Genomic DNA, 13,678 nt, shown 5'->3' on the forward strand with positions numbered 1-13,678 from the left:
TAGCTATTGTTATTTTTACAAAAAGGTGATTACCTCAGTTAAAGAGAGCGTCGTAAAGGTATTGGTAGAATCATATTTGTTTGGTTTTTGACCATTTCCGGCGTGAACAAGACTTTTGTTGTAAAAAAAAATATTTTTTTTTGGGTGCTTCATGCACTTCAGTGTGTTTTAAGAAGACGTGTTTTTTTATATGTATTCTATTCCACTGAATTGGTTGAAATTCCTTTTGGTGTTGTAATATTTACTTATGTATGATTTAGAACACGAGAAGACAGGGAAAACATTAAAATACTCCAAAAGCTAAAGAAAGGATGCTTGTCTGTAGGGGTTTTCTTTTTACAAAGCACACCATTAATATATTTAGTTATTTGGCAGAACATGACACGTTGGCGATGAGGTGCTAGGGTTTGTTTTTAAACTCAGTGCACAAATAAATGGAGGGAGACAACACCTCACACGTCAGTCAGGTCTGTTTTCAGCCCCTGCTAAACTGTTGCAATTCAGTCCCCACCCCAAGAAAGTGACCACTGAGGACGCATTTTAAGTATTGTTGACTATGGGTGATAACTCATAAGGCAAACTGGGGAACCAAGTTCATTTTACTTTAAAAAGGCCCCTGAACAGTGTTGACCCACACCCCTGAATTGTACTGTCTGTAAGATACGAACAAGGCCAGTCATTGGTGGCCACCATATCGGCTACCCACCTCTCTTCACAGCAGAGAAAAGGACTGGGGTCAAGATGTGGACAATCTCTTTCCTCCTGGACCGGTATTGTGTGTGTATGCCCTCTCCGAGACCTTCGTGCCTCTCAACACTGTGCCCTGGTCATTCCTGATACTGCAGGACTACAACACACAAGTCCTCAACACCCACAACAAGTTTAAGAGAAAGACGAACTCCTGGAAGGTGCTGTGACTTTAAAAAAACACAACAAAAATGGCAGCTGAAGTAACAGAAGACTATTTATTTGGATTCTCATTCGTTTGCATTTTAAAGCTCCTTTTTTTTTGGATACAACACTGGATATATACAGGTTCATCATTCCCAAAGAGAAGAAAAAAATGACAATGTGCATACGTAGCAGAGAGGGGGCGCTGTGGAGCACAAAGTGTCTGGTGGCATGCCAACTGGTTAGGAAGGGCTCGGGTATTTATATATATATAGACCTGGGGACACCTGCAGGGACGCCCACTTGCTCTTTTAAGGTTTGTGGCCGTCAAAACGGAATGGAAGTTGACACGTTTTGTATGCAGGAAACAATCCTCTCCACTCCACCTTCCAAAGTGAGTCAGTCCGAATTTCTGCCATCCTGCCCCCCTGACTCAATCCTAAATCTCCCCCCTCTCTCTGTCCACCGTCTCACTCTCTCTCTGTATCTGAAAGCTGCTAGATTTATCCACATCATCTATCATCCTACTATCTTAGTGGAGACGTACTCTTGCACCGCAAACACAAGCATTCAGGATCCCGGACAGCAAGGGACAGACACACACACACATTCCCAGATCAATCACAGGGTTCCCAGGGATACAGCAGCCTACACACATACAATCACACAACTCAGACATATCACCTGCCCAGGACAAACTGGCAGTGTTCTGCATTTGTGAGCACACAGGTTAGTATGTAAAGAAAGGGTCATACTAGTTACCTTGTTCTGCACAATCGGTTGTATGAATTTAACGGACTTTAACTCTGTTAAAACAGTTTGCAATTACAAGGTATAATGTAGCTGCACCAAGTACAAAGTATAACTGCAAAGTCCTCAAAGTGAACTGCATCCTGCCCCCACCCCCAAAGAAATGAGAGAATACCTTTTTTTCTGTTAAAAAAGCAGACTTTGTACAGTTCACCACTAATTTTATCCTGCGAACACACTCCAACATAGACTTATATACCAATGCAGCCTCACTGCTCAACAATACACACTGAATTGCTCACAGTCTGCACAAAGATGTCTGTTTTCCCTGTCTCCCAGTTCAAAGCAGTTTATCTCAGTTGTCAAACACACACTGTCCACCCAAGGACACACACTTCCTCAAGGACACTGAAGCGCTGAACTGCACACTTACCCCAGCCAGCACACACTTGCACTGGAATTGTCTGTTGTAAAGCTTGAAAATGCATAAGAACTGAGAAGTTTGAAACTGTTTAAAAACGTTTTTTTATAAAGAGCTACCTGGAACAGACTTTCAAGTCGGGTGGCTGAGACCCAAACTCTGATGTCCTTGAAGAAACATCCAGACATATCTTTTGTATTCCATTTACTACCAAACTATCACATGACCAAAATGGTCCTTCTTTCATTTGAAAACGTCATGTTCTTATTTCCATCCTGACCCACACCTACTTCGGCAAAAAAAAAAAAGACCAGAACCAACGGAATTTACCAACCCACGCAGAACTGGACACTTTGGACTAAGCTTGGTAGAATTTCTTTTCCAGAGCCGCAAGACAGAACCACCGGCTCCTAGCTCGGACACAAGTGTGAGAACTGAAATCCCACGATGCATCTCACAGGTTTCCCACAATCCTTTGGGGCTTGATTTCCAGTCATGGTTTTCATGACAGCCCCGTCATCAATCACGGCCACCCGATCTATGCTTTGCTACTCGCTTCTATACTTTTGGCACTTCAATTTAAACAGTATTCATTTTAAAGGCTCTTAAACACTAGGCTGGGGTCAGGTGGGACTGAGGGCCAGAGTTTCTATTCCCCTTGTCTCATAAGGAACAGGAAACACACATACACTTTCGAGCAATGTTGGCACTTTTATACTGAAGCAATCAGGGTAGACTTCCTTACTAAAAACTCAGCTACTGTCAGTTCCATACAGCCTTTCAAGTAACGGCCCAGTGCCATCACCATTCTCCACACCTGACTCATGGCAGCCTGCTGTGTAGCCTCAGTCAAACCTTTGGCACCCACTCCCACAGCTTTTCCATGGCTGTGAATCCCTGTCATCTTCCTCTCGGGAATTCAATGCACGGTGGTCCTGTCTGGGGAATGACGTGCATGTAACCACACCAACACGGTGATGTAGGCTCACTCGCACTCACACGGTGGACAGCGGGGCACAACCCAGACGAAAACACCTGACGGTGGCACATTTTTAAGTCATGAGGTAAAACTAGTTGAGTCCGGGGGAAAAAAAAAACATGGAAGCTGAAGCCCAGACCCAAACAGCACCCAGGGTGAAGCACTGGCAGAGGTGCACAATAAAAATAAGGGAGACACTGGAAGAGCTGGATCCCGTTGATGAAGGACAACAAGACAACACCTCACGACCCATCAGGTTTTTTGAGGGTGATGGGGGAAGGGGATGAGCTGCAGTTTTTTCCCCCAAATGGAAGTTATTGCATTGTCTGAAGGGCACAGTGCAGGTTAGAACTGCTATCTGAATTTAAAATAGCCAGCCGGGAATACCTAAAAAGCACCAGTACAGTACGCATTCAAAACTCCTGTCTTCTCTGGCCACAGGGCTGGTAAATCAGCGTTCTTCAGCATCTTAGCCTTCCCAATCTCGCATCAGAATAACTACACAGCTGCTTCATGCTAAGACAGGGTGACCTCATTTCCATACGAGGGGTGCCTATAAAGCGATGTTTGAGATGAAGTTGTATTTTGTTTTATGAAGTTCAATGTGAGTCACATGGAATTTGGTGTTCCTACTCTAACAAGCAGTGCCCCCAGACCTCTAAAGATCAAGAAGTCAGGACCTCTGACTTGGGGCACCAGTTTTTGGAAATTCAGAAATTCTGAGCACCACCTACTGGTCCACCAACACCACTTGCAACAGCAGTCTCCATTCCAGTACTGCCCAGGACCAGACATGCTTAGCTTTCAAGATAGCCACACACTACTGCCCTCCCCCAGGCCAGTCGCACTCCCAAAACAAATGATCCAAGAACAGTCATAACACCACACACTCGCAGCAAACACACAGCGATCCCATTGGAGAAGACAGGGTCACCTGATCGGAGACAGACCCCCCCCCCCCTCCAAAACACACACACACCCCTTCCCTGTCCCTGTGAAAATAAAGGCAGCCAGGTGAATGAGATTGATAATCCTTTTGGTCAAAAAACACTCCCCCACCCCCCCCCCCAAAACAAAATCACACCATTTAACAGGGAAGGAGACAGAAGTCTCATTGCACAGCAGCGCCATCCATTTCAGGATTTTACAAGCTGGTAGACTCCGCTACATACCTTACAGAAAACAGATATTTTAGCTTCATGGATCTACTTATGTAAATCCAGTCAAAACCATGTTAACCAGCAGAGGCCTGGTGCTGGCTCATTATATAGAACAGCCCTTAAGCTGGTAAAATGAGAGACTGCTGTGCAATAGGAGCACTGCCACCCCTCTGTGAAAAAAGCATTACCCTTAACAAATAGATCAATAACAATTAGGATATAACAGTAATCTTTAAGAAAAAAAAGCAGCAACAAAATCTGTAAATGGCAAATCTCTAAAACAGGACCACAGAGCACCCAGTCAGCAATGTAAGCGTGTAACCCCCTTCACCAACACCTAGTAGCAGACCTTGTCTGCTAACGACTATGAAAAAGCCCCAGGCTTATCTCAGCTGAGCTCAAAGGCACGTCAATCCCTAATGAAGGGCTTGGCACTGACCCCGTGGAGCCCCAGAGGGCACAGGGCAGCACAGCGTCAAACACTGAGGACCACGTCTCCCTCTGCTGGCCGCGCGGCACAACTGCAGCCCAGAAGGACTGCCCTGTCCACGGACATTCAACCACCTGAATCGGCTCGTTGGCAAATTGGTCCAACTAAGCCAATGACGTCTTCCAGCTCCGAAGGTTCTGCTGCTGCTTCAAACAGAAGCAGAAAACCTGTAATGAAAGGGCCAATCGCAATCTACCAAGCAACCGACGCCAAGGCAAGCTACTGTAATCTGCACGAGCTTGGACAGAGTGAACCATATTAAGGCAAGACCAGCCATGCGTCTTAAAAACTGCTCAAAGTGGCTGGTCCCGGTTTGCTTCACCTCTTTTTAACCCCCTCCTCTCCGTGGACACCTCTCTCCCCGCCACCTCACCTGTTAAACTAGTCCTAGCTACGTTTCCAGTGCAAACGAATGCAGACAGCTTAAAATATAAGCAGCACATAAAAAGTGGGATGACTGCCGAGGCTGGTAACGATGACAACGCTGCAGCTACATCAGCCCAGCTGAGAGGTCAGGTCCCCGTTTCCTTCAGTCGGGGTGAGAGAATAATTCTCCCAGCATCCTTTGCAAAACAGGATGTTGGACAACACCCATCAGCACCCTTTCTACCCCTGCAGACAGCACAGATGCCCTACCCCCAGACAGCGTGAGAGAGCACCGCTCATTAAATTCTTTAAGACTCTTAATGTAAGTATCCTGCAGCTCACGAAAACCCAGGACAGATCTCAGAGATCTCAGAGGCTCCCCTGTCAATAAAACACACTGCTGGGAGGGGGGTTCTCAGCACAGTCTCGCTGACTGGGCCTCCACTCACCCCCACAAGGCAAAGCTCAGTGAATGCAAATAAAGATAAATAAATAAAACTCGAAAGAAATCAATCATGGCACAACATAAAATCTCTCCCTCCCCACCCCCTCCCCTCTTCCCCCAAAATAAAATCCAAATTAAAATCTGAAAATGTCTTTAAAAGTGGGGAAAAACAGTGTGGTTGCTGGGGAAACCAGGGCGTGCTCCTCTCCAGACCGGAGAGCCCAAAGAGACGAGCAGCTGGGGCCAGGCCTCTCCTACTCCAGCTTCACCCCCGTCTTCTCTGTGTTGAGGAGGTGCAGGCTGTCGTCGATCAGGAAACTGGGGGAGAGAGGAGAGAGAGGGGGTCAGATGGGAGCGAGGGAAGGAGGGCAGGGGGAAAAGAAAGGAGGAACAGAATGGGAAGAGTGAAAAGAGGACTGGGCAAGGGAGCTAGAGGGTGGGATCGTGCCCTGGGGCAGTAGCCCTGGAACTCGGTTTCCTGACGTTACTGCCTGCCACCCAGACAGTACCCCGGTCACAACCCACACCTGAGGACACACGAGATGTTGAGTGCACTCAAATCCAGCACTACTGACCCCCATCTCAAAGAAAACTACAACACAAAGGGAATGATCCGTTTCACTTTCAGATGTCGCTTCTGATGAAGTCGCTGCTCATCTATCTGATGGTTTAAGACGTGGGCTTACCGCCTCCAGGAAAGGGAGAGACCAACAGTGAATCTGTGGGAGACACCGTGAGCACGGACCCCAGTGCAACACGCAGCTCCGTCATCAAGTCCCAGACACACCCAGAGCCGCCCAGCTCCTTCACTTAACCCCCTACTGCACGTCCCAGAGACCCAGGAATCGGAAAATATCCGGGACATCTAAATTGTGGGAAGGGATGAGTATTTTGACAGCAGTGTTTCGGCATCACCCTGGCAGCCTGTGACGTGACACCGCGTGACCTCAGACAGGACAGAGAGAGACCAGGAACAACTCGGAGGAGCCACTCTAGAAAGCGCAGCGGAAATCCGCAGATCCTGTGCTGCCAGGTGACGCGATCAGCCGCAGGCCGTCCCAGGATGCGAGGGAAACCGCAGGAAAGAGGGGAGCGGGGAGAGGGGCTGGCGGACTCCGGCTCTCCGCGGCGCGCCTCACCTGTAGAACAGGAAGTGCACGGGCACAGTGCTGAGGTGCCAGATGGCGTGGGCGTCCAGCACCCAGAGCAGAGGGGGGAAGTCCAGCAGCTCCAGCAGCGCCAGCCCATGCAGCAGCAGGACCACAGAGCCGCACTTCCACCAGTACGGCAGAATCCGCCGGTTCATCCAGCACCAGCACAGCCACCACAGGAGGTTGACCATCCCTGACACACACACACACAGAGAGAGAGAGAGAGAGGGGTCAGGCAGGGGTCACACTGCACCATGTGACACCCACAGGTACAAACAATGACAGCACGCGGTCTCACAGCTAGAGCCCAGGGGAAGAACACCAGAATGTGCTCACTTTACACCTGCTCAAACCCCTTATCCACAAACCTGCATAGTTGGTGTCTGTAAACAGCGGTGTCCACAAGCTAATTAAATCTCTAGATGAACTGCTGTGAGTCAGGGTCTACTGTAGCGATCCGTGCAGCATTGTTCTTGTCGTTTGTTGTCGTTGCGTTTTTTTTTGCAGACACACGTTTGTCTGTATGTTGTTTATAAAATTTACGTTGTCCAGGAGCGCTGCCTCCACTGAATGAGCAAAGCCCAGAGAGTGCTAGACTGGCATTGCATGGGATAAAACTATTCTAAACGAATGCAAATGTACGTCAAAGCCATTGACGTCATGTTTTCATCAAAACAACTGTTCCCAAAACTACCTTTCTGCACAAAGTTACAAAGCAGGCAGACTCATGGCTGTAGACTGTTCCTCTCACAGAGTCCACTGCCACAATCCCCCCCCCCCAAGCCTCCTCCCTCCCTCTTCCTCACCGATGGTAGCGTTGGCGGCCATGTTGTAGCCGTAGTCGAAGCGGACGAAGGTGAGATAGGAGACGTGCGAGGTGAAGGCCAGGATCAGCACCACGCCCACCACACTGGACAGGCCGGGGCGGCGCAGTCCCAGCGTCCTGGGGCAGAGCCAGGCGGAGAAGGCGGGAAGGAGGAAAAGAGACGTCGGTGAGCGTCACCCCACGTCGAAGTCCGCCAATGAAGACCAACGACTAGATACGAAGGCAAATCACCCGTTTTTCAAAAGTCTCGATCCGTTCCTAACTGAGAAGTAGCTGCCCAGTCCCCATTTTAGTGCCCGGTTCCACAGGCTCCACACCCCAACACTGACACAAACCCCCGAGATTCCCCATGCTGCTAACAGGAAACCTGCCACAGCTGCACATAGGCACCAACACTAGGGCGCAGCAAACTACCAAGTCACACCATTCATAACAACTTGCAATGGCACTCCTGCATGTTCCAATGTTTGTCAAGCAGAATTGATGTGGTTTTTAACCAAAGCAGCAATCACTTGTACAGCTGTGGATAGCTGGGAATATAACTGGAGATGTCTGGGTGTGGAGTGTTTGATTTGAACCCACGACCTTGTGAGCGTTACTCCCACGCTGCAGTTCGCGCAGCCCCAGCAACCCCTGCTGACAGGTCCCGCACCAGAGATCCCTTCAGCCCTGCCTGGATCACAGCGGAGACAGTGAGTGGATTACACTGCTGGGGTTGAGTGGCTTAACACCAGTAATCCAGACATGCTTAATTTCTCCTGTGCTCTTTGCCCAGAGAACAAAGTTGTTTAGATGAGAAAACCTTAGTTTAGCAGGTTGAATTGCTCATCCATTCCCCTGAAACGAATCTGGTCACTGAGTCCAGTCTTCTAGCATTTACCTGACTAGGACCTCAGCATTAGACTGTCAGCCTCCTGCCGAACATGCTGAATTCAGCCCCCCCAGAAAAAATTCATCCACTTGCCCATGACTGAAACGAACCATCCAGTGGGACAAAACAGATCCCTGCTGCGCGGCCACATTGTTCCATTTCATGAATTCGACACTTAGCGGCTCTCCCCCCCCCCGTCTCTACAACTTCCACAAGCCGGTAAAACCTGAAACTGCAAAAACTCCCTTTTCCCTGAAATCGCTGCTGGCTGGACGCACACAGCACAACAGCGCAAGGGGGAGGGACAGCAAGGAACGGACAGCTCGCACGGCCAATCAGAGAAGAGTCGCTCATTACCTCACACAGCACAGGTAGATGGAGTAAAGGATGACGGCCGACGCGCAGAAGTAATCCATTTTCTGCAAGAGAAGGAGATGGGTGGGCAGGCAGGACAGGACAGCCGGTTGTATTAAGCTTGGCAGCAAGAATCCACAAAGGGATATGACTTGAATACTGATGATTTTTTTCATTTGCAATCAAAGGGCACCAAATATTTTCCAGTTATTTAATGCCTGCTCTGCTGTCTAGTTCTCTTCTGTAGCGTTACCTCGGTTAGATAGGTGTCCCGTGTGTGGAACACTGTGGACCAGAACCAGGCATTCAGAGACACCTGCAGAGACAGACATGGTGAGACACACTGGCACTGTTCACACCCCGAGACCCACAGTCAAGGCACACTGGCACTGTTCACACCCCGAGACCCACAGTCAAGACACACTGGCACTGTTCACACCCCGAGACCCACAGTCAAGACACACTGGCACTGTTCACACCCCGAGACCCACAGTCAAGACACACTGGCACTGCTCACACCCCGAGACCCACAGTCAAGACACACTGGCACTGTTCACACCCCGAGACCCACAGTCAAGACACACTGGCACTGTTCACACCCCGAGACCCACAGTCAAGACACACTGGCACTGTTCACACCCCGAGATCCACAGTCAAGACACACTGGCACTGCTCACACCCCGAGACCCACAGTCAAGACACACTGGCACTGTTCACACCCCGAGACCCACAGTCAAGACACACTGGCACTGTTCACACCCCGAGACTCACAGTCAAGACACACTGGCACTGTTCACACCCCGAGACCCACAGTCAAGACACACTGGCACTGCTCACACCCCGAGACCCACAGTCAAGACACACTGGCACTGTTCACACCCCGAGACCCACAGTCAAGACACACTGGCACTGCCAACACCCCGAGAGCCACAGTCAAGACACACTGGCACTGTTCACACCCCGAGAGCCACAGTCAAGACACACTGGCACTGCTCACACCCCGAGACCCACAGTCAAGACACACTGGCACTGTTCACACCCCGAGAGCCACAGTCAAGACACACTGGCACTGTTCACACCCCGAGACTCACAGTCAAGACACACTGGCACTGCCAACACCCCGAGACCCACAGTCAAGACACACTGGCACTGCTCACACCCCGAGACCCACTGTCAAGACACACTGGCACTGCCAACACCCCGAGACCCACTGTCAAGACACACTGGCACTGCCAACACCCCGAGACCCACAGTCAAGACACACTGGCACTGTTCACACCCCGAGACCCACAGTCAAGACACACTGGCACTGTTCACACCCCGAGACCCACAGTCAAGACACACTGGCACTGCTCACACCCCGAGACCCTCAGTCAAGACACACTGGCACTGTTCACACCCCGAGACCCACAGTCAAGACACACTGGCACTGCTCACACCCCGAGATCCACAGTCAAGACACACTGGCACTGTTCACACCCCGAGACCCACAGTCAAGACACACTGGCACTGCCAACACCCCGAGACCCACAGTCAAGACACACTGGCACTGTTCACACCCCGAGACCCACAGTCAAGACACACTGGCACTGTTCACACCCCGAGACCCACAGTCAAGACACACTGGCACTGCCAACACCCCGAGACCCACAGTCAAGACACACTGGCACTGTTCACACCCCGAGACCCACAGTCAAGACACACTGGCACTTGAGACTCACAATAAGCCTCAGTCAGACACGCTGAACCACGCAGTGGCAGAGCCTGCCAGACGCAGGCTGGGACAGAGACATGAAGTCAAGAGGCTACAGACAGGCAGGCAGACGGACCAGAGAGAAGGCGGTGGTGGTGTGGTACATGGGTGACTGGCGCGGCACGGCGCTGCGGTATCGGAGCAGCATGAGCAGGCAGGCCAGCCCGTTCAGGAGAGACGCCAGGGCCGAGGCCGGCTCCTCGAAACACAGGAACCGTGTGAACGGCCACTGAGGGAGAGAGGGGAGAGAACACGTCAGCACAGACACGGGAACATTCACACACAAGAGGAGCCATTGGGCCCCTCCGGCAATATACAGTGTATTTATACACTGAGCGAGAGAGGACAGCACGGGGAATATCCACTGGAATCACAAACAGGGAGCAGAGAGGGAGGGAGGGAGGCGAGAGGGACAGAGGGAGGCAGAGACGCACCTTGCCGTGGAACTGGGGCACCCTGTAGCCCTCGGCTTGGTACAGCCCCACCGTGGTCCACATGCACTGGTAGCGGCAGTCATCGCGGCAGGTCCAGCCTGCGGGCGGACACAAGGGCAGCAGGCGCTGAGGCACGCGGCCCAGCCCTCCACGCACACGCGCCACGCACACCTCACACAGGGAGCCAGACCGGTCGCCAGGGGCGGCGGCGTCCAGCTCGGGACACTTCCGTGAAACTGACCCCGCGCACGCACGCACACTCACACACACACTCACTCACACGCACCCTCACTCACACGCACCCTCACTCACACGCACCCTCACTCACACGCACCCTCACTCACACGCACACTCACTCACACGCACACTCACTCACACGCTCACTCACTCACACGCTCACTCACTCACACGCTCACTCACTCACACGCTCACTCACTCACACGCTCACTCACTCACACACTCACTCACTCACACACTCACACACTCACTCACACACTCACACACTCACACACTCACACACACACTCACAGTCCTGGGGCACAATCGTCCCCGAAGATCCTGTTTCTGCCATCACACAATTGGGGTAATGGGGGTAACTGGGGTGCGCCAAGCCCCCGGGCGCTCAGGGGGCTCAGTGATATCCAGAGGCACCAGGGTGATCTTCAGGAGCAGGGTCGTAAAGCCAGCTGGTTACTGGACCAGTTGAACTGCCTCTCCCAGCTCTTCAGGTGCTGCTGCTTTAAACAGGCTTTGAAGCCCTGGAGACACACTGACCTGCCCCCCCAGGACCGGCCACTGCTGATCCACATCTCCCCCACCTTGTCTTGGATTCTGAGGCAACAAATCATTTCATTTTATTCAGCCCGAATTTCTTGTTTTTCTCAAGGCAGCCATCTGCCGGTACAATTTACACAGGCGGAAGGGCCTCTGCCACAGCTGTCAGCTGAAGGGACTTGTAGAGGCATGAGGCTTTTATTTATATCGGCCGCCTTTTCCCTTTTCTCCAGTGCTATGTCTGAGCCGCGGCAAAGACAACCAGAACACTCTTCCGCTGACAAATCTTTCCTTTCATTTAACCCAGCAAAGGGTATCTTAGATTATGGTCGCTTTTCTTTGCTTAAAATTAGCCCACCAGCAGTTACTCAAAGCTTTTCTTTCCGTTTACCGGTTACAACGACAGGAGCTACTGTGCACTGCGCCCAGGTAGATCGATAGGTGTGCTACAGGACCGTTGCACCCAAGCACAAGCCCTGTCTTTTATTCCCAAACTGCCGGACAACACTGACGGGAGACTGAACACGCCGAGAGGCAGGGAAAACGTGCGATCGTGCAGAATTGTGCTGGCCCGATGAAGGAACGACCCCTGTCCAACAAAGGTGACCCTAGGTGGACACGAAATGTACGAGCTGCACCCTTAAAGTAGCCCAGCTCCGACGGCAACTTTGAACAGCGAATTAAAAATCTCCAAATGAACTGCTGTGAGCCGCGATCTACCGTGGCGAGCGGTGCAGTGTTGATCCGGGCGATTGCTGCTGCTGCTGCAGAACTGCATGTCTGTCCGTAGGTAATTTAAAAAGACGGCTGTTTCTAGCGCAAAGCAGGTAATCGCGGCACGGAGACTTACCGGTCAGAGCCATGTAGTGGGGCTGCGAGGACTCGAACCCCCTGAGCCGAGATCCGGTGCAGTTGGTTCGGACACACTGCTTGACACAATCCCGATAAAACGGCTCCTTGTCTCCCTGGGACCCGGAGACCCGAGCCGGCAGGAGCAGGCAGCTCGCCAGCAGGAGCAGGCGGGCAGCGGAGCGGGGGTGCTGCGTGCCCCGGGACGGCGACGGGCACATCGTCGGGCCCGGCGGACAGGTTTACGGAAGGCACACGACGGGGGTGGTGGGGAGGGGGGGAGGCGACGCGGCGATCAAGCCATAGGGAAGCAGCGGCAGGTCTCACCGGGGCATCGCGTCCTCGGCCCCCGGGCAGGTTTTCGCGTTCGGCGGCAGCAGGGCAAACCTGGCAGAAACGTCACTGCATGCAACACGAGCAGTGCCAACACTGCCTAGCTCCAGCTCCAGCAGCGCTGCCGCGGCCGCTCTCCACTTCCTATGTCTGTGGGAATACACTCCCCCCGCGCCTCCGAGCTCCGAGTAGCACAGTTCCGGGCAGCCGCAAGCCCAAGGTGTCCTGGCGCCCTGTCGCCACTAGAGGGAGCCCAAAGCTAAGGCGCCTAACTCGCCCACTTCACAAGCGCCACCTGTGCAAGGGACAAATGCAGGTGTCATACACTGTATGAGCCTGTTGTACTCCTCCTGTTCCTTTTGTCTCAGTCCCCGTGCTGGGCAAATCCTAGGCTTCTGTTCTCCAGCAGGTAAACCGATTTCCGTTTCCTTTTTTAAATGCCTTTCAGCTTTAAAACAACAACAACAACAACAAAAATATGCACGGAATTCGCGTTGGGTATCAGCCCTGTGCCAACCGCTGGGTTTGAGAATTCCTCTCTTGCAGGTGGGTCAGCTGAACAGTACCCAGTTATCAGTGTCTGATACACTGTCATTCCCACCTCTTAAGAGCTTCTTAGTCAAGAATTTGCTCCATTATTTTTAACAAGCAAGCCGAGATGGGATTGTGTGTATGTTGAAGTTGTGGAAAACAACAGTTTAGGATAGTTAAAATCGAGGACTGAAAGAAATGCCTAAACAAGCCAGTAGATCAGTTAGATTGATGGTTACAGGGAAGAGCTGGAACACAAACCGGGAGAGAGCGTGGCTCTGAAGGATCAGGACTGAGAAC

General features: G+C 51.7%; 1 protein-coding gene across 1 annotated transcript; it reads right to left on the reverse strand.

Annotated features, from left to right (window-relative positions):
- Positions 1-946: 946 nt before the first annotated feature.
- pgap3 (post-GPI attachment to proteins phospholipase 3) lies at positions 947-13,013 on the reverse strand. The gene is made up of 8 exons (XM_069185625.1): positions 12,516-13,013; positions 10,892-10,989; positions 10,534-10,686; positions 8,958-9,020; positions 8,708-8,769; positions 7,460-7,596; positions 6,642-6,846; positions 947-5,820 (listed from the first exon to the last, which is right to left on the reverse strand). The coding sequence occupies exons 1-8, from the start codon at positions 12,733-12,735 to the stop codon at positions 5,757-5,759; spliced, it is 1,002 nt and encodes a 333-aa protein (XP_069041726.1). The 5' UTR covers positions 12,736-13,013; the 3' UTR covers positions 947-5,756.
- Positions 13,014-13,678: the final 665 nt, after the last annotated feature.

This window comes from Lepisosteus oculatus, chromosome 28, assembly GCF_040954835.1.
Source record: "Lepisosteus oculatus isolate fLepOcu1 chromosome 28, fLepOcu1.hap2, whole genome shotgun sequence".
Taxonomy (NCBI): Eukaryota; Metazoa; Chordata; class Actinopteri; order Semionotiformes; family Lepisosteidae; genus Lepisosteus; species Lepisosteus oculatus.